The sequence below is a fragment of the Anarrhichthys ocellatus genome, unplaced genomic scaffold, assembly GCF_004355925.1.
Source record: "Anarrhichthys ocellatus isolate YVR2014 unplaced genomic scaffold, GSC_Weel_1.0 scaffold21, whole genome shotgun sequence".
NCBI classification, from domain to species: domain Eukaryota; kingdom Metazoa; phylum Chordata; class Actinopteri; order Perciformes; family Anarhichadidae; genus Anarrhichthys; species Anarrhichthys ocellatus.
The window spans coordinates 1,936,527-1,958,797 of NW_022280051.1; the positions used below are offsets into that span (position 1 = coordinate 1,936,527).

Consider the following 22,271-nt stretch of genomic DNA (forward strand, 5'->3'; position numbering starts at 1 on the left):
TCTGTGGTTTGAATGTCGGACAATGAAATCCCTCTAGGCTGCTAAATAATTGGCTGTTTGGCATTTGTGTGTCTTATTTCTTTTGCTGGAGCATATTCCATAGCAGAGTAAGTGGTCTTGTTACATAACCAGACATTGCAATTTAATCAGTGGACATGTAGCTTCTTTTTATAAGTCGATGTGCTTCGGTCATTGCGGTCCCAAGAAGAAGAGATAAAAGAAGATGACCACTGATGCAGAGTAACATTTTAAGACTGAGAGTACTTGAGAGGGATCATTTTGTATGCAACGAAAACACATGTCACTGATAATTTTTTGCTACATGTTTCTTTTTAGAACTTTATGTAAAAATGTTGTTGTCAAATCATCATTTTGGGGATGGAGACTTGTAAGCATTAGGCATGTCACCACACCCTCTCTCTTTTCTGCTAAAGCCCTTTTGACCATTTCCCCGTCCACCTGTCAGCATCACGCAGCTCTGGACTGCTGCGATGGCCTAACCAAAAAATGCAGGGTCATCCGACAAAAAAGTTAAATCTAGCTCAATATTTGACTCTATTACTCGTATTGGCCTTCCTGGGTTGTGTTACATTGTCTCATCGGTCCCTGGAAAACCAAATCCCGCACCAACACAGCCCGTGGCCTTTTTAAATGCAACTAGTGTTCAGCCTGAATGCCTGCCTTAATGATTAAGACTTTACATCAAAGATATATGGGTCTTTCAGTTGAAGTTCTGCTCTGACCTCTGCTCTCTTCCTCTGATTGTCTCAGATATATCATCAACACAGACCTCACTTCAGTGTCGAGACCAACAATCCAAGGCAACTGGTGGCGACAGCTGCTGGGAATATAGAGAAACTGCTGGCTAACCGCTCCCAAGCCCTGAAGGTAAGTGTGATCTCCGAACACAAAATGATCTGGTGGCAACACTGCTTCTTGGTGGAGTAGAGCAGTTTGGTTATTGCTTCTTCTTCCTGGCAACATAAAAGTATTAATTTTTTTGTTTGAGATGGGAACATTAAATGCAAATTCTATGCTGTTAGTGAGACCAGATCCAGTCCGTACATCTCTCCTAGCCCAGAGCCCAGAGCCCAAGGAAACACAGAAACAATCTGCTCCTCCTCAATTCATGTCAGAGCAGACGCTGGAACATAGCCACTGCTTCAGGCCGTGCACTGATCCGATATGAGCAGACATCCTCCAGCTAGATGACTTAATTCAAAGTTACCAGTCTGGGTTGCAACATGCCAAAATAAATATACAATTTTATTGTGTATATGTGTTGTATTACTTTTTGCTGTTTCGAAGAAAAAAATAATAATGTTGCAGATGACCCTGTTTAGTTTCAATTGTAGGAATCCTTGAGGACGAGTCTGCCCTCATACCGAATCCATACTAAACGAATACTAAAAGCGCTACGCTAGGCAAATGCTTTCATTTTGTCGTTAAGAGTTTCTGACAGAGTTCACCCAAGTGGCTGAACTCTTCCTTTTTTGAGTGGCTGACCAGACGATTCAGAGCTGTGAGTTTGTGTCAGATTTGGTTTCTTCATCTATAGTTAAATCACTTTGTACTGCACAACCTTTTGACAAACTATAGAAACACGTTATCTACAATGTAACATTTTGTCCATGCTATCTTCATAGGTTCACTTTACCTCTAGCACCAACAGCTGGTTAACGTTTTAGTTTTTTTGTGACATGTCTTGATAACTATTGGGTGGATTGCAAAACACATGGTGTCCAGAAGATGAATCCTTGTGAAGATTTTATGCAGACTTTTATGGTTCCCAAAGGATTCATCCTTACAGGAACCCTTGACTAGTCCGCTTGCACCACAATGAGCTTCATCTTTGTCATTTCGAGTGAAATGCAACAACATGGTTTGTTGGTAAAAATGACTTGCTAAACATCAGCATGTCCTAGTCTTGCTTGCATGTCGTTACAAATGGACAACAAGCTAAACACAACAGTATTTGGCAACTGAATAAGGATCTCCGGGCGCTCCCGGTCTCGATCAATCCGGCTCGAGAAACACCCAGTTCATGCTTGACAGCCTGTTGCCATAGTTACATTGTCATTGATTACCCCATCAATCCAGCCAACCATTTTGTTTTTCTTACATCTCAATAAATTGCCAGGGGATGAGGGACCATTTGTGTCTGATGCTGTCGTGTCGCACCTCGGAAGAGAAACAAACTGCTCAGTGACTTGATGGCGGCGCAATAAAGATGTTAAACTACAGGCTCTGTGCTTATGTTTCTCATCAACACCATCCGCTGTGTGTTCCACCTGTGCATGTTAATGCCAGTTGTTTTGCTCTATGCTACAAATATGAAAATTAAGCTAAACACCATATGCTTTTGTTCTCTCAAAAATAATGTTTACTTGTCACTGCATTAGCATTGAAGAGATGGCCCATGGCGGCGTGGTTACTACTGTAAATGGTGTTCTGTGTAATGAAGTATATTGGAGTTGATCCAGCTTCATGGCCATCAATTTGTGAAAGGGACCATAAATAGTTGCTGTGTCCACTAAGCTGTATCATGAATTGAAATTGAGGGAATGGACGACTGCAGCATCTGTAATGTTCTTGACCTTACCTACACTTATCTAATATATCCCTGCACCGCTTTCAATCTATGCTTTAAAGAATTTCTCCCTTTGACTCACCATCTTCAGAATTTTTTCATCCCTCTCTCTTTTCTCTGTCCAACTTTTTTTTGTTCCATTTGGAAGGGCTGATTACAGACAACATGAAGTGATCATGAAAGCGAGGGTTTGTGTTGATAGGTTGTAGCTTTTTTGTCCGAGGGAAATTGAATGGCCTGATGTGTATGAGAGAGAAATGATAAGTAGAGGGAGAGTGGTAGGAAGTCCATGAGTGCACTAAGTCACACCTCCCATGAGGCAGCATACAAAAGACTAGAAGCCTATTACAGACCTCCCATCCATTAAGATTTTGGCCTTTTAGTACACAATTCAACAGGCAGCACTCTCACCGCTATGTGCTGTGTGCTACATACAAACAAGTTTCCACCCTCAGATACGATTGGACACTGAATTCTAGCTAATTAGTGTTTAGCAACTATTAAAGGCATTTTTGGTAGACTCCATATCCCTGAACCTGCCCCTGTACTATAATAATACATTGATTTTTACAATCCAAAATGAAAAGCTAGAGCTGGAAGACTTAATTTTCTGAGTTTTGGAGCATCATGGTTCCCCAGTTTATTGTAGCAACTCCGGACAAGTAGTTTAACCAAGATGGGTATTGTTCAGGAAGCCTAGTCCGTTCCAGTCCAATATCACAAATCACAAATTTTGCCTCAGGGGGCTTCATCATAATGAACTAATGTTACCCTATGGTTTTATAGTAACCATGTTCCCTTTTCATATCATAGCCAAGCAGCGTGAGTCATGGACCTGGCATCAGATGATTACAGTAAGACATCATGTCTTAGTGCTTTACAACCCTCTGAAATTGTCTGTATTGCAATTTTCCACCCCCTGCAGTAGTACAGCTCAGGCCGTGTTGTGCATGAAATAAGCAGGATAAATGCCGCCTCACTGACTGCTGGCATTTCTCTTTACACTAGGGCAACTTCTCTCCTCTGGCTATACTTTGCACGTTTGTTTGTTTGTTTGTTTGTTTGTTTGTTTGTGTGTGCATGTGTGTCTAGGTTGCCAGTAATTGTCAAGGAACACAATCCCATTAGAATGATGGCTGCTGTCATTAACTTAATCAGGGGCCTGCTTGGATTTGCTGTCTGTCAATCTGACATCTGCCCATCCTGTCACCTCAATGCAGTCGATGCGTTTGACGTCGGTGCTCCCTTGACATGCAATCTCTCACATGCTGGCAGCTGTGGCTGTTTAGAGGGAGACGGATCTTTCATCACTGCAAAAAAAAAATCATGTTTATACTCATAGTGGGTCTAACTCTGTCTTGGGACAAGACAAGACAAGAAGCATACATATTCAAGAGTGTGTTTCAGCAGTTTATTGCAAGGTGTAAGCAATGGCAAATTAAGCTTAAGTTCTATCAGGAAGACTATCTTTTAAGTCTCATTCACTCACAATTCTTACAACTCTATCTGTAAAAAAATTCAGACAAGCGTCAGTACAGCAGCCCTGCCACACACACACATGCATAATTAAACTCTGCACATGTATGCATGGAAATGAAGTTCGAAAACATAGATCAATAAATTTCCTTAGCACTTGTTTAAAGTATCATAAGATCACATGTACAGAAAAAGCAAAGAAAGTAATCGGAGAGAGGAAAATGCTCGCTTCCCGGGAAAAGTCAGGAGCCAAAACAGGAAGCTGCACTGGTAGCCAATATCCTTAAGGACATTTTGCATCTTAATTCTATATGATGAGTTTGGGGTGTGGTACAGTTTCATTGCTAGTTCTTATACAATCTGACTGTTGTCTTCCTTCCTTATTCAGTTTTCGTCTAAAGCCCTGAGAAGGCTGCAAATGTATAGTTCTCCCTCTCTTTTATTCACTGTTTGAAACGTCAGTCCTCACTAGTCTGTTTCAACCATTTCAAGATAATGTTCCCAAAGCGTTGGTGATCTGGCTGGGGAAATAATTTAGTTTCCAAGGCACTCATGGGCGATCAAAGAACTTGCCTCTTTCATGTTGCACCACAATATTCTGCATTCAGTGTGCGTTGTCCTTAGAAAGATGTCAAGTGAAACTGGGGTTCCCAACAGGAAAGAAATCACCGCAGTGCAGAGAGAACTGCAAAACTTTTTTTTACCTCAGACAAAACCCCTCAAAGTTATCTGTGATGTATTGTAGCGGAGTATTTTAGCTTTTTAGATAGAGATACCGATGTGTGTAGTTGCTAAACCTTTAGAGAACAGGCTTCACTTGTAGCCAAACTGGAGATCTGTATGCCCACACACTCAAGTGCAATCACCTTTCCTACCTTTTTAGCCTTCTGAGCCTTTGTCCACATCCCTAAAATCATCCCTCTCCTTCCTTCTTGTCACATATGGTATTTTATCACTCCTGTTCTGTGTCTTTTCCATTCCACCCTCCAACCTTGTCCTTCCATCCTCATTGATCATGACTCCCTCTTCCTTTTCCATAACTTCATCCCGGTTCTCTGTCACTCTTCATTCCCATTTTCCCATTTTTGCCTTGCCCTGTGTTCCTCTTTTCTCCCTTTCTGTCCTCTCACATTTCTTCCCTTTCGGATGTATGCGTCTGTGTCCCTGTGTCTGTGTGTGTGTGTGTGTGTGGCACAGTTTGAATATGGATGATAAATTCTTCTGAAAGTAAGGAAATTACTTTAAAATTGTACACCCTCCCAGTCTTGCCTGTCGACTCTCTTTCCAACTTTTCTTTCCTCTTTGGGCCATTCTATCCAGTACAATTGAAATGCTTGTGTTTAAAATAAAAGGGAAATGCATGTTTCCTGTTTTTTAAAAGTGTATAGGTACAAAACAGATTACGATACAATAAGCAGATATTTTCATTTGGTAAAACAGGTGTCAGGTGTGACAGTGGGACACAGTAGTACTAGTATTATGTCATGTAAATCACTGAGAATACGGTCCATCCATCCACCCATCCAGAAAACACTCATCAAATTTGGACAACATGAGAGATTTTTGATAGTCCTTGAATAACAGCACTGGATGGGCTAACAACAATCCTCAATCAGCTGAACATCAATCAATGCTGAAGCAGAATGTCAGTGCTGAAATCAGCACTGGACAGCGCCACAGCCGCCTGAGCCTCATCAATAGGCTCTTACTCAGTTTCTGTTTCTTTGTGTGTCAATGACACAGATCCTCGTCTACTGCGCTCCTTAACAGTAGATCTCTCTCCGATATCCAAGCCAGCTCTGAATCCTCTGACTCTGTTCTCATTAATTATTGAACCTTTGCTCTTAACCATTCATCTGATGGACCTGTGGTTAACCTCCCCCAGTGGAATAGGTCATTACTCCTCCCACAGTGACACCGGCAGAGATTTCCAGATATGTTCATTTATCACACAAATTAAAGAGTGTATGAGTTGAGGTATTTGCACTTGTTTCTAGGAAAATAATTGTCAGGCTGATCTCTAAATTTGTATCTAAAAATGTTACCTAATAATAACCTTACACCTCAGTACTACATTTTGTGTCTTAGTTTAAAAACATTTTCAAATTAATATATTTATAATATATACATTAATATTTAATCAACATCAATATTTTTCCTATACATGCACACACACACACACACACACTAACACACATCATTTGCATGTCCTCCCAGTCTCTGCTATTTGACATTAAAAAGCCGAGGAGGATTACGCTTGCCAATGGCTTGTCTCAAAACTGGAGAGAGAGGACTGACTTGTTGGGACAAGGGAAAGGTTATTCAGTGTAGGTGCCTTGAAGAAAGTCCCTCTGATGCTTTGTACCCAGCCTGATGGATGCTTGTTGTCAAAAGCACCTGCACTAGGGGACATGGCAGCCTGCCAAGACGTCCTCCAGACAGACTGCCTGCACAAAAGAGTGGACTGACCTGCAGAGGAGATGTTAACAATTAAAAAATTTCAAAGAGAACAAAAGGAATAAGAGATACCAAGGTTCTATGTTTCAAGACACATTTGTTTTTTGAGTGAAGTAAAAGAAACCAAGGAAAAGACGGTGACCACCCAAGAGACAAAGGGACAGCGTAAGGGTAAGGACTACAGAACAGACAGCTGGGGACTGTGCTATTTGAATATCGATCGGTCAGGCCTGGGAATGCATTAGCGCTCTGGCAGCAAATCGAAAAAAAGGCTTTGGCTGCCCATCAGAGTCTCGAGTCGTAATTGGTGGCCATTTTGGAAACACAAACAACAGTTGTTTTCCAAAGCTGGCTTCTTGCGTTGGTTTGAATCACCCTCGGCGTGGCTCTCCATCGCCAGCGTGAACCAACTTCTCTTAATTGTGAGCGGGTCTTTGGCGTTGGCGCAGAGAGGCAGCTTTGAGTCAAGTCTTAATCGCTGAGGAGAACGATGGCCTGCTCTACAATGGGAAGACAATGAACAAAATGTTGTTTTGAGTCTCTTGTGTAGCCGTTTGCACGGGAGCTTTCACTCTTCACAGTGCATGGACCGCAGATGCGGCAGGTTACCATGACACCCTGGTCTCTAAGCAACGTGGGCATCACAAACGGATTCCTCACTCACCGCAATGAATCACTTCTCATTCTCTCTTTCTCTCTCTTTCTCTGTCACCCACTTTGTCTTTACTCTCAACACTGGACAATCAAAATGAGAGAACTTTCAGTCAAGTATCCTCATTCACCCCAATCCACAGAATTCCCTCTCTAGTAACATTCGTGTTCATTAGATCGTCTAAGAAGGATGAAAGCGAGAGCTTGGGCTTTTGAATAGAGCCCTTTTTAAGTGTTGTGTTATGTAGTTGTGCGTAATTACAGAGGAGTCACTGATCTCCAGTGTCTGGAAGTGCGTTATTAAACTGGCACTGGATGACATGCTGTGAGTCATTAGACACTGCTGTTAAAAGCCCTAATCACAGAGTAGGCACACAGTGACACATACACACACACACACAAGCTCATGAGGCTCCCTCACTCGCACGTTATTTTATTAAGTCGCACATTGAAGGGAAAATTGTTACGCTCGTGCAATTCCCCATGAGTGCATATCCACTTGCACTCAAAGAACATATGTTATAATGACTTATGTGCTGTTTCCGTTGGCGTTCTGAAGAGAGCGCATTATGCAATCGGTCACTTTAAATAATGACATCGTTTCCAAGAATATGCTGGGGAAATTTACTATGTCCAAATTGCTGAATAAACAACATAAATTCTCCACTCGTGTCACACGCCGCGGGCTTATTATTGCCAGGTAGTTATGCTGATGGCATCCTAGTCTACAGCGGGCCTCTCAGAGTAACTACCTTCTATATGATTATTATTGGGAGTAATCTTTGAGACATCGAAGTGTTACCTTCTTCAGTCAAGCTGCATAGTGAAGGGGGAGACTGAAAGGCACTGCTATTGGAGCTCATAATCAATTATGGGATTGGGAAGTATTTATGGAACACACACAGAAGGAAAATGTAACTTTTCAATATATTACTTAAATCACTATATAATAATACTATATGTATTGTTAGTGTATTATATTATATATTATTTCATTATATTCTCTTCCATTTCTATTATACATATTATGGAATTGTGTTCTAGGTTTTTTATATGTACAGTATATTACATATATTGCACATATACTATATAACACTATATAGTATAGTAAATAGTAAAATAAATAGTACCATGTCAATTATACACCTATTATAGGTATTTATGCGTATATCTATGTATGTTATGTATAGCTCACGCATAATGACAGCCAGAATTGAATTACAATATTTCTTTCTGACACTTATATTGTGTACTCTATGTATATATTTCCTATAGTTTCTCTATATAATTTTATTGATATCATCATCTTTTTCTGTTTTCTTTCCTGTTAGCCAGTCTCTGTGCCGTTGTAACTTGTGACTTACCCACTGGGGATTTATCGTATCTTGTATAATCTTTCTGAGCGCTTAAATGCTGAGTGGCGCTGTCACATTTGAATTATTCTGTGGTCTGCAATGGCTGTCAAAATCATAAATCCTTGATTTTAGATCCTATATCTGCTCAGGTCGTCGTGCTTAGAGCCAAAGTTGCTGCTCTACAGTTGCGTGTCAATGGAGTATAAAATATATTTAAAAATGACAAACTTAACCAGCAATATATATACGGGGCAGGGGGGGGGACACTTAAAAGAGATGGCTTGGAGGAGCAAAACTTATTGCAAATTTGACCTGTTCGCAAAAACGTAGGGATTTTATAGGAATCCTTCGTTTGGTGTGATGCAATGTTGTGTAAACATACTAGTTCTGTCCCTGTCTCCAAAAACTAAAAATATTTGAGATCTAGAATGTTGCAGAAAATGTTGAATCAATGAGATAGAGATAGCGTGGGTGTGTCTGATATTAGCCACCAGTGACTCATTATTCACCACTTCCTGAAGTGTGTGTGCATTGTGTGTGTGTCTGGCTGCCTTTGTCAGCCCAGCTGTCGCACACTCTCTGTGTGTGTCCGCGGCTCCAGCTTTGTGTTTGTCATTTCTTTTTTCCTACATGAAACTTATCAGACAGTATTTGCATACAGAGAGGGAGTGTACATTTGATGTGTCTAGCTCATTATTACTCTGTCTGTCTGCCTGTCGTCCCCCCCCCCCACCCCCCCCCCCCCCAGTGGTGATGACCACTAAAACTAAAAAGTTAAAGTGGGACCTAAAGGAGGCAGCATCAAACAATCTTCTGATTATTAAAGAGGGGTATACCTCAAGACATGGTGACACAGTAAATCTGTGTGTTGGGTGTAAGTGTGTGTGTGTGTGTTTGTGTTTGTGTGTGTGCATGCACCGCCGTGTCAACATTGCAGCTGGGTACAGCTGTAATTGGGAGTTGTTTGCAGCCAGCTGGCACACAGAGAACGTGCTCAGCTGGGAGTGTTTGCTGGAGGAGAGATGAGCTGTCAAACCAGCACACAGTAGTGGATAGCGAGACTAGCACCAGTCTCTGACAAGTCACTTCCTGCGAAGTTGATGAGCACTGTTTCTTGTCTAAAAGACCAGGGTTGTAGTATAGTAAGTAGGGTTAACTCGTCAACTTGCATGTACTTTACTGTACTGTGCAGTTGTTTTCTTTCTTGTGCCAGTCTGCCTGAGCGTGTGTGTGTGTGTGTGTGTGTGTGTGTGTGTGTGAGTGCAAATGTACATCTCTCTCTCCCCTTTTCTCTCTTACCACTCTCCTCCTGACTGAGCAGGATAGATCTGACTAAAGTGCTGCCAGTCACAACAGCAGATGCTCATGTTTCCTCAGCTCTCCCGTGCCTCCCTGCACATCAGTGAGATGGCAGGTGTGTGTGTTTGTCTCTCTCCGTGTGTGTGTGTGTGTGTGTGTGTGTTTGTACATATGTGCGTGTTCCGTCCTCGCAGGACTTGATGCTCTAATCAGACTGCCAGGAATGTGTGTCAGAAAAGCAAGCGCGCATGTTTACACAGTACATCTCTGTGTGTTGCTTACAAGATGCAAAATTAGAAGGGTTGCAGAGCCCGATGTTTTTGTACCCAGCGTTCTTAGATTGCAGACATAAAGGATGCTTTTGAACAGCTGAGGGTGATTTGTGTATTGTGCACGTGTGTGAGAAAGCGAGTCGATCTAATGTCTCATTGCTTTTCGCCCTCCCTTTCTATATCTATATTTAGACATGAAGACTCATCTAAATAAGACAAATCTGCAATTTGATCGATACAGTAATGTGGTTCATGTTTGATTTCACTTTACTGACGCATTTCATATGAAAAGCTCCTCAGAAAACATTCTTTTGAAGCAAAAATCATTCCATTTGGATCTCCATGTAGGAGATTTAAGGCATTACGGTGGACGTGATTCATTTTCTCCAAAAAGAAGACAAACACACACATGCATACTCTTGTTCTATGCCTGAGCATACAGTGGATTTATGGGGCTTACGCTATGAAGCGGCCCCTTGCAGCTTTATGAACTTTTTTTTTTTCCCCATTGGCTCATTGTTTGTAATACAGGACAGTTATCCATGTTCTCCACACAATAACCAAAACCACAGGCGCACTCTTTATTCTTAGGCATCGAGTTACACAGCGTGAACCAGGCATACATCATCGTCATTATTCTGTTCTGTAACTCCGCAATATGCTCTCATTAGTCTTTCTATAGCAGCTCGCTGATATCATACAATTAACGCCAGCTCATTAGCAAGTCCATATTTCGTCATTCTTATTAATTCTCATTACTTGCGGCACTTTCCATTGATAGGCTGTAGTTTTTGTTTTTTTCAAACTTTGGAGTAAATCACAATTTTGTGGATTTTAGTTACATCCCAGTATCTCTGATTTATAATCTGACATGTGTTCACGTGGCACTTCCAGGTTTAAGATTGATTCGTCCCAGAGTATATAAACAGTATACAAAATCTTCATGTATGCACTCATTCATCCTAGCTTACAACAGTGTCAGCCAGACAGATTGTTCAGGGCTGTTATTGCAGAAGGAATAAAGCTCCTGCTGAAGTGAGCTCTCCTTCAAGTGTGAAGTGATGGTTTAAGGGGTGATCTGTGTCATTTGCTAGGCCTGTGATGGCTCTGACGGTCTATCTGATAGACTGGGTGTGGGAAGGCAGAGGCAGTTTGTTTTTGTTGGATTGTGTATGGTGAAGAAGCAACGGGGACAATACAGCACGATGGGTTGGATTATGCTTTTGTAAAGCAACAGCATGAGGTGGGGAGCACCAACAGACTTAGTGCTCTAAGTTTACAGATAACAAGTGGGCTTCAGTCCAGTGTGAGGTGTGTTTGATGTGCTATTACCCAGTTCCTCTGTCTTCTTCACATTTCGCTGCAGGTAGCAGATAGTGCACCCTTGGGTGAAGTGAAAAATGGCCTTTTGATAGGCTGTAACAGAGTTATTGTCATTGTGTAGTCCAAGTACGGCAGTGTCATCAGAGTATTTGAAGTATGTGGTGATGGATGAAGGGCTGGTACAGTCATTAGTGTAGTAGAGGGTGCATAGGAAGGGACTGAGGACACAAACCAGAGGGGCTTTTCTGTTGTTGATGATCTTACTGTGCCTATTCTAACAGCATGCGGTCTGTTGCTCAGGTAATTGTGAACCCAGTGGATGAGGAGTGGAGGGTGATTAAGATGGTGAAGTTTCTTGATCATCTGGTGGCGTTGGATTATGATTTAGGAGGGAGTGGAGGAGACATCCCACAGCATCCTCTGTTTGGTCCTATAGGCAAACTGATGGGGGTCCAGCTGTGGTCTGACGGCTGACAGGATGGTGGTCATGATCAGTTTATCCAGGCATTTCATGGCTAGTGAGTGTGACCCGTCGGTAGTGGTAGGATTCCCAGAAGATGAAGTGGTGGATGGGAGCGAGCTCCATGGCACAGAGTTTGAGCACCCGAGCTGGGATGCTATCTGGGCTTGCACCTGCCCAGCTGCTGTCGTACATCATCCAGTGTGAATGGGGGATGTGAAGGCTCATGAAAGGGGTTAAACCTGTTAAACAATGTAAAGAACAGCAGCAGCTGCTGACTTTTGGCTCTATGGCCTTTTGGTCTGCTGTGGAGATCCTCATTAATGATTTCCTCGGCGGTATAATCAATTTTCTCGAGATTCATACAGGACATAATGTCTTTAATCCAGTGTGAGTGGGAAGGAGTTGCAGAATCCTTCCCACTTAAGTAAAATAGCCAGTGAAGAAGTGACAGCCAACAAGTTCACTTTTGCTTTTGCCAAGTCCTGTCTGGAGCAATGTCAAAAATGGCACTCAAAGGATTTTGCTCGATTTGGTGTTTAAATAAGTCTGAAATAGTTTGAAACACTGATGTCCAAAACTCAAAAAGTTACTTTAAGTTAAATAGCAAATTAAAACGACCACTCAAACAATGCATGCGGGGAACTCTAATATACTACGGTATATACAGCTAATAAAGCTGTTTCTGGAAACTTGTAGGTTCATTACACTCATCATTTCAAGTCAGAAGAGGAACTTGTCTGTATGAGTTCTGCAGTGTTCTGAAACTGAAACTTCTAATTTGACTTCACCTATATATTTACATTTAGGGAATGATAAAGACTTCACATAGTCGGCTACTTATATGCTATTTTTTTTAGTGAAGCATTTTGCAAGCGATATATAGGAATGCGAGAATATGATGGCAATTCTTTGCAAATTGCTTTTGTTTTTAGAAATACATAAAAACTTACTGGCCTCTTATTTCATGTAATATATGTTCTGATGCTTTGAGCTTGAATACAGTAGGAGTGATTCCAGAGAAAACAACCGGCGGTCGAGTTGTGACCGCAGCATCAGCTTAGTAGTTTATTAGATTTAAACACACACCCCAATCTGTCTCTGAGCCAATAATGACCTGACTGGAAACAGACAGTATATTCCCATTAAGTCAAGGCAGCTGTAGAGCCATTGGTAACTGGCAACTAAATCTGCAAAGGCTTGTGTTTGTACATTGTGTTTGTGTTGTGAAGTATAAAGACCACCGTAACCGGCTGCCGAGAGCCATAATCCTTACAGAATAAATTCTTGTGTGTAGATGCATGGAGATCCACAAACATACAAATCTAACATAGTGATAGAAGGGTGGATGACCAACTTACAGGATGTATTCTACAAATATAATTCAGATGTACAATTATTTTTTTCCCTTAAGTGACCACTGCATTTAGTCACCGAGAGATGTTTAGCATGTAAAGTGCAGTGAAGCTTTCCAGCCTTAACCACACGCCCACATATCTCTATTTCACATTTGCTCCTTTGCTAGCCGCGAGGCCCCACCGTACAGGCACAGCGAGTGATCTGCAGGAGGTAGATTTCATTATGAATATGTGGCCTCTTGCCAATTGATTATTCAGTAAGGGGGGCTTACTTTGAGAAATAAAGAAGGAGCAGTGCAGGAACAAGAGGCAAAAAAATGTTGGCACCGTTTCTGTCGAAGTGTCTGTTTCTGTATTTTGTGGACGCAAGATGTTTGAAGTCAATCAAGATGATTGATGGTATTTATTTTTGCTGTTCTCTCACCCATCAGGCTGTTGTCTTGCTGATGAGTTAATCACTTGACTTGGGTATACTTTGTCTTTGCGTGAGGTGTACAATGATATCAAGTGGTTTAAGATCTGAATTGCTTTTGGACGAGTGATTTAAAAATGGCAAACGAAGACAAATGTACAGTTGATGTCATGTGTAAGGTCTGACTTGGCTCCCAAACGCTGCCACTAATATCCCAATATGAGATTCACAATCAGACTTTGCTCTGCCTCTCTGAATCTTGGGACTGTCTTGTTTAATTTCACCGCAGAATTAATTAAATAATTCATTCTTTCAACCCCCTCCTCCTCTCATTTCACAAATTAATTTACTGCTTTTCCCCCATCAAGTCTCTGTTCCTTCTGCGTGACTTGAAACCCGCAGTGCCGTTTACACGAGTAGGAAGAGCCGGATTTTATATTTCCCGGGGGAAATTAATAGTACAGTGCATTTCTGGACAAGGTACAGATTAAAAGCTGGGCCCATTATAAATCCATTAACCCAGTCATTAGGACCAGATCTGGGAAAAGATGGAATATGTGGGTGTCTAATTTTAGCGCAACACTGTGTCACAGCTAGTCCTAATTCATACCTACAGGTGCAGAGAGGAGAAGCAGCACCCTCTTTGAGCTGCTAGATGAGGGTTAGATGTCATGACTTCACATGGAGCTCTGATATTTAATTATTCATATTTTCAGCCGTGTATGGTTTTTGAGCTGCCCGGCTCATGGCTTTTCAAATCTCTAAATCAGCTAATGCAAACACTGTCCATCCTTGGATGAAGTGTAAGTTGGGGCCAAAGTCAGTATCATGATGTTGACAGTAATGTTGCCTTAAAACACGCTTTTTTTTACGAGAATAATTAACATGGGCTAACATACTGTATTTCTCTCGCCTCCTACTCTCTCCTCCTCCCTCTCTCTTCTCTCAGAGGCTGGCAACAGAAGCAGAAAAGTTCCAAATGGAGCACGAGTGGAGGGGCGACAGTGAGGTGAGTGAGCGGCTGGAGCCCGATCTACTGTTACTTCGTTAACGCTGGCTGCATTACGACACAGATCAAGCGGTGTCTCGAACTCCATAAGAGGAGCTGGGGGAGGGACGTGTTATTCATGAACCAATATGATTGTAATAATTGGATGGCACATCTCATTACAATGACAGTAGTGCTGTTATGACTTAATACAAGATTGAATTTCATTATTTCACATAATGGGCAGAAACAACCAGGTATGCATATGATGAGCACACGTACACACGGACGCTGCACACTCTCTGATATTGTCCATTAATCATACTATTAAGAATGGAAGGAAATGTACAGCAAATAATATGAACACACTATTCATTTACTCATTTAATTACTTCGACCAATTGCTGGTCCAGTGAATGCAGTGCCCCGTTCCACAATGGCAGCCGGGAATTACAGTGCAGCTCTCTCAGCTACTCACTGGCGGGGATGCCGTGTTTTAGCTTTGCGGCCGTTTCATAATAGATGCAAATTGCAAATTTCCTGGCCCTGCTTTGAGAAAAGCCTCACGCTCTTGGCAGCCATTTAACAAATGACAAATGATATCGAGTGAAAATACTGTAGCGGAAGAACTTCAAAGAAATTCCACTTTGCCATTTAGCCTAAAAAAAAAAAAAAAAAAACTGATTCTTTCCCATTAAACGTTCCCCATTATTCAACTTCTTCCACGCTGTGTTGCGTAAAACAGGAAGGAAATTGATTCATTTATCTGCTATGTTACAATCACTGAGTTTGATATCCCTTTGTCCCTGAATGCTTGGCTAGTGAACGTAATAATAATAAAAAACAAATGTATGGGGATTTCTGCCAGACTTCAACCGATTTGAATATCTCGGTATCTGTGTAGTTTTGATATAGAAATTCCCAAAATAGGTTGTTGAGCTCAGAGATTTGCACAAATGTAGGGAATTCATACTGACGTGTCCTCTGTATGAACCTGTTACTGTTGTGACTGAATAATATGAACTGAGGCCTCTTGTGGCAGAGATTTGTATTATTTTGATAGCGATAAGAGCTTTTGCAATGTCTGACGCCTCTACGGTTGATGGATAGAAATCTCATCCCTGCACAACTCCATTATTGTTGTTTTTATATCAGCTTTATTATAACTTCACACAGTGCTGTGTCTGCCTCAGAATAGTTTCTCCCGCTCAGCTTAGCCCCGCATGAACCTCTGTGTGCCTTCATTGAACACAGACCATGTGTGTCTTTTTCTCTACTTTATTTATCAGCCTTTTGGACGCTGTGCTTGTTTGTTTGTTTTTTGCAAATCACACAGGTTGCCTTATTTTTATGCTGGCCAATATATTCCAGTAAATTCTTTGAACACGGGATGTGGGCATCCTCTGTGGGATCTTCTAAAAGGTGAAGCCACATATTCAGTGTGCAATGCGAGCTTCCACAACGCCATTGTGGAACATTCTGAAGCTACCTCGGCTTTGACTCATTTTGAACACATATTTGAAAGAAAAGGTAAATTACAATAATACGTGCTAGAAACGTTTATTTCATTTTCCTTTTCACTTAGAATACTATATATAAAGCTAATAAATTACTTGAAATATAACAACCACAGTTTGATACACAAAGTAGGCCTGCACAATGTATAGATTTGTATCATACGGAATCAGGAGTGTTTGAAATACCGTGTGTGTGTGTATGTGTGTGTGTTCATGCGCATGCGTCTGTTTTCTGTCACCTTTGATAACTGGGCCAGTACTACTGGGCACCTCTCCCTGCTGACGTTAAACACTTAAAAGCTGTGACTGATGTGTGTCTGTTCAGTAATGTGATGACTTTGGCCCTATTTACAGTTGTCGTTAAAATACAAGCTGTATCCAGCTTCTCTAAACAGGTCAATTTGATTACATTATGTTTAATTCTGTCTCTATATTAGTTCTTGTGGTTCTTGCATTTTGATCTCATTTTATGTAAGAGTGGGTTTGGAGGTGGCAATGTCGGAAAACAAATTGCAGATCATTAAATGTGATACTTGTCTTTTACGACTTCATTGACACAATATTGTTTGCAGCTGCTGTGAATGCGAGGGAAAAGCACCATGACTGTTTTCAGTGAGTGCGTGACATATTGAATGAGCCTTTAGGCTTTCACAAATGGTAGGCATGAACTGCAGTTACACCTGGCAGAGGTTGGATCGCAATACGTTAACAAGCGTCTCCTTGTTCAGACAGAATACAGATCACACACACTCTGAATTTGGCAGTACACATCACACCCACCACAACATGCCACATAAGTAACAGCGTAAACCATCTACTTACATCTTCGCCTTTTCTCCATCTCTCACACATGAAGAGGTCTTGCGCGCAGTAGCCTCCCCTGAGGGGTGCGGTTGCTGGTGTGACCTTAGTGTCGGTGTCACCTCTTGAGGTGCACATTGTCTGCAGTAACATGAGCTGACAGAGAACATCATGGGACGGTCTGTTTTTATCACTGTGTATATTGTTGCTTGCATGTGTATATCAGTGCTAGTTTAACTCCTGATATAACTAACTAAGGGTCGAAACAGAGAGCAGATGCAGCCCCAGAAGTGGTAAGCGGGTGCTGGGACTCAGTCAATAGTAAAAGAGAGTACTGTCTAGACCTGTTCTAGGTGCCTTGAGATAACTTCTGGTATGATTTGGCATTATATAAATAAAATGGAAATGGAAATTGATCCAGCTCTGTGGCTCCAGGGCATTCTGATGTCAGCAGGACCTATAGGTTAGCACGTTGGCGCCCTGCTAGCCTGTGCACTGACAGGAAGCCCGGCAGTGTGAGCACGAAAAACAACACCACTTACTTCACTGATCCTCAGTGTCAAACACACACGGCTGCCTTGCAAGGAAATGGAGCAGGATTTAAATTCTATCCCCAGTTGCAGTTGTAACTAAAACAAAAACAGACAAGTATGATAGCTTTACTTACTTCATGGCATCTTTTAAGATTAGATTACAGACATTTCTAAAGGCGCATCTTCAGAATCTGTAACAGTCAGTTAGTCTGGCCTTCACTTTCATTCCATTCTATCTTTTTTCATCCTAGACAAAGTACAATGTCTTGCCTAGCCTTCCCACAAATTCAATTTTTGGGCAAATTTGGAGCGGCTTCGAGTGGGTATTTTAGTCTCCTTTATTCACAACAAGGAAGTATCAAGGGATATTAAGTATAAGAGCCGCAGAACAACTTCCAATCAGGGAGGACACATTTTGGCACTAATTTGGAGACTTGTACACTTAGTTGTCGATTTTAAGAGCAAATTACTAGCGGCTAGAAATCTTGCTTTTGCTTCTCACCTTGCAGCAGTGCTGTAGAAGTGCCAGCGTACACCTCCGTACACTGTGACTTCACTGTTGGGTGTGGTTACCTGTGCAACCATACTGTAGAAAATATAGACATAGTCTCGTCACCTATGGGTGCCATTGTGAGGCTCAAAGTGGGTGACTCCGGCTGTCGCCATCTTGGCAGTAATGACACAGCCTCCTGGCTATTCCAAGAAGGGACCGAGAGGTAGCACCCTGTGACTGCGCCCACCTGTCACTCAAAGCAGCTACGCCCTCAATTACGCAATTACGATCATCATGATCGGATATAGAGACCAAGGATTGACTCGTATGTTAAGCCCTGCCTCAAGTGGCCATTTGAGGACCTGCAGTTTTTGACACTTCCATATTGGTTTCCTATCTCAGTATCCACACTAGTCACCGATGTTGTTTGAGGTTTACAGAGGTAAAACATTCAAACTGTCTGTCGGAGAGGACAGTAAAATGCTGTTTTTCAGCCTGGATTTAAGTCATTAATCAAAGTGTATATTGTGATTCATTGCTAATCTTTTCTTGTTTGTCTTTCAATTTCTTCACAGATTGACAAAATCGTTTACTACAATGCCAAAGATGACGTAAGTTCAACTTGATCCCACTACTTTTAAATTCTGTCAGTGTAATTAGAGATGCAAATAAAACACCGCAAGCAACCCGTATCCAGCCCTCCTGAGAGCATGGCAACAAAATTGATAGCAGATTGTATTGATAGCCTGCAAGAATCTGTGAAAAGAAGTCACTGTATGTGTGTATGTAGGAATTACTGATGTTACATCCATAATCAACTCTGGTATGGATGCATGCATGTTTAATCCGATTTTTTTTTCTTTTTTTTTTTTATCTATAAGGACCAGTACATGTTTTGGGCCCCACACTCAGAACCACATGAGTATGCGTGAGACATTGAATGCCTCCCCCGGCCTCAGACGTCATCTGTCTGCTCTCATAAACAGGGATCAGCATCTAATTCCCCCTCCACTATCGCAGTGGGAAAGAACCACACACCCGCAGCACACTAATGTCACTCTGTATTTGACTGACAACCCCTCTCCCCTCGCTCTCTTTCTCTCTGGATGTCTGGGTTTATGTTTCACTGCCTAAAACTTTTCAGTTTCTCAATATTTATCTGTCAGTAGTGACATTTCAGTGAATACTAACATTGACACCTTGTCACTCACAGTAACAAGAAACCGCATATACAGTATGTTTACAAACCGAGGGTGCACACACATACACAGACCCCTCTTAAGCCATATAATCCTTTACAGGGTGGTACTGAAACTCCAGGTTCTGTTGTTTTTTCCTCTTTTGTGCAGCTTAATCAGACAGACGACGGAAAGGGAAGGAAGAACCGATATCTTCCAGATGATTTCGAGATAGACCCCGACTTCAAACGACTTGTCTCGTACAACACCACCGCCGTCCACATCCCTACGGATATATACGAAGGCTGTAAGTTGCATTATATTTCTCATATTGTCCACACATCCTCCTTTAAAAAAATGGTAATACATTGCAACCACCACCTCACACCTCTCTCTCTCTTTATCCCTGTCATCACTATGTCCAGTATCTACAGTACATTCCCATGACGCAGAGCTCAGCCCCCCAGCGCTGTCTGTAGTGTAGACAGTTCTCCACCAAGGCTAAGCCATTCTAGTCTATATTTAGCCCAGATACCAACAAACCAATGGCCAGCACACTCTCGCCCCCTCTTTACCCTGGTCACCAGCTGCTCCCTTCCCTCCCGTTCACGGCTAACCCCGCTGACCTAGACCGTTGAATAACAACGTTTTACCTCGGCCAACAAGAGGTCTTTTTGTGGGAGCTTTGCCCTTGCATTCAGTTTATCTCAGTTATTTCGGCATGTTTATCACACACTTGCATTGAAGCATTTTTTTTTTTTGTCACTATTTCTCTCACTTTCTTAACTTACAAAAGTGTCTTGTTATAGTGTCTTGAAAGGGTCATTGTTTTCATCATATACTGTAAACATAGTGCTGTGCATAGTTTCATTTTTTAAATGTTAGCCATATTTGCGGCTACAAGGATGGCATTGTCGGTCTGTTGGTCGGTCTACTGCTTTGGTCCAGACTCAAGGATTGCAATAAAAATCTCTACAGATATTCATGGTGCCCAGAGGATCAACCATAATAGCTTTAGTGATTCCCTGACTTTTCATCTACTGCCACCAATAAGTCAAAATCTTCACTTAATGAGAGAAATATGTAAAAACATGGATTGACAAAACCTGCAAAACTAATATCCGATCCGATTACTTCTTTTTGCTACTCCCCTTGCCTCCCTTACTGCTGGCACTATTTGTATTTGTATGACCACACTTCGCATCAAAATGATGAAAAGTGAATACCCTACAGGGCTATAACTTCATGGAGATAGTCCATCTCTCCCTTCTGGAGCCTCTCCCAGCGTTCAACATAAGCAGGAAAACACACCCGACAGGCCACCAGTCAAACTCGATTTGGCTTTCAGTAATTCAATCTGGTATAATAAAGAATGCTTACCGAATGTGGCCAGCCTTAAACTCTTTCAGACAAAATGGAGTCATCAGGATCCGAATAATTGGAGTTTTATCCATTATGATGGATAAAACTCCAATGTGAAAACAGACGTTACTGTAAAATTAATGTTAGTATCAGGTAATGGCTTTTGCATTAAGAGTTAGTCTTCAAACAGCAATGATATCAATCTAAATGGGATTGGTATTTTTTACTCGCATTGATTATTTTTCTTCTTTTTGCCAGTGATTTGAAAACAGCACAATGTTAAACAGACAGGCTTCTTCGGAAGAGATACTTTCACTAATGTAAGGGTGGATGACTATTAGTTAGCCTCTTCTAGGACACTAATGATTGCAATGCAAGGACACACACACACACGGACAAAAGGATGCAGACGTGTCTTGTAGACACACTATATAGTCGCAATAAGAGGACACAGACGGCGCTTGAGAAGATGGAAATAACACAATGGGAAGCTTGTGATAAGACAATAGAGTGAATTTTTAATGAGAATTGACATGTGATGTGATGTAGTATAGCAACACTACATCATTGGTCCCTTAAGCTGCTTTATATGTCACTTCATAAACTAAACTTACATCATTTCATAGTTACACAATACATTTAGCAACACACGCATGCAGCACGCATCAAACGGTTAAACAATTCCTTTATACCCAGGCATGAGCTAATAGCCTCCTTGGCATTGATTGAGCATTCAATATCAATTTCAGTAATGATCGTCACACTGGGTTTGCTAAATGCATGGGACTCGGTCACATGATTCTAATGTCCTTACACAGCGAGTCGCTCCACGTAAGTTGGACTATAAATGTGCAGAGTGACAGGCCTCTGAGGCGTCTGACTCTGCAGACATTTTTGTCATTGCCAAATGGCCAAATGCACTTAGTTATCTTTATAAGCAACAGTTCTAATGATGAAAGGGTGGGTTTGGGTGTTGGAGGAGGGGTATGTTCCTAGTGTGATTTATTAGTCTGTCTTTTACTCTCTTTCTATAATTTAATGTAGCCTCTTTCTTTCTCTCCTTCCTGCCTTCCTTCCTTTCTTCGTCTTGTTTCCTTTGCTCCATGGCGTGCATGCTTTGTTTAAGGCTTTCCTTTGCAGAATTCTCTGTTCGCAAGATCTCATTGGATGGGTGTCAAAATGTACACAATTTGTTACTTACGTGGTCCTCCAACCTCTGTCACGCACTGCAATTCGTTCAATCGTTGATGTGAACTTTAAAAGCCACGACTGGATTGGTACATTAAAATGTTATGCGTTTATTTGCAACAGATCCCCTTATAACATTTCTATCAGATTTCTATTACATTTACCTTTAGTGGTTTCTAGCCATGCAGATTGTTTTGGACTCAATAATAATGTTGATTTTTGTGTGTTGAGAACCATAAATAAAATTGCAATTGAATTGGGCAGTTGGAAGAAATCCATTGACAATTTATTATTTTATTTTTTTTCGAACTTTGATTGACTGACATTTAATACTACATAATTGAACTGTCCTCTACTGCAGTGCTCTTGCTTATAGGGTGTGTGGCGTCTGTTTGATCTCTTCCAGGTAGGTGGTGGAGGGTGGGGTCTGGGTGTAGCTGTAGTTACATAGCAAAGTGGCAAAGCTAGGCTTGTGTTGGTGCTCTCTCTCTCTCTCTCTCTCTCTCTCTCTCTCTCTCTCTCTCTCTCTCTCTCTCTCTCTCTCTCTCTCTCTCTCTC

The 22,271-nt window shown here is 41.6% G+C and overlaps 1 protein-coding gene across 4 annotated transcripts in view; it reads left to right on the forward strand.

Annotated features, from left to right (window-relative positions):
• Positions 1 to 22,271, forward strand: part of cacna2d1a (calcium channel, voltage-dependent, alpha 2/delta subunit 1a) — a 72,264-nt gene that overhangs the window by 14,665 nt on the left and 35,328 nt on the right. For all 4 annotated transcript variants that reach the window (XM_031858826.1, XM_031858827.1, XM_031858828.1 and 1 more), the window contains exons 3-6: positions 772 to 888; positions 14,603 to 14,662; positions 18,561 to 18,596; positions 19,335 to 19,470. In XM_031858826.1, the coding sequence (XP_031714686.1) occupies positions 772 to 888; positions 14,603 to 14,662; positions 18,561 to 18,596; positions 19,335 to 19,470 (349 nt within the window). The remainder of the gene's footprint in view (positions 1 to 771; positions 889 to 14,602; positions 14,663 to 18,560; positions 18,597 to 19,334; positions 19,471 to 22,271) is intronic.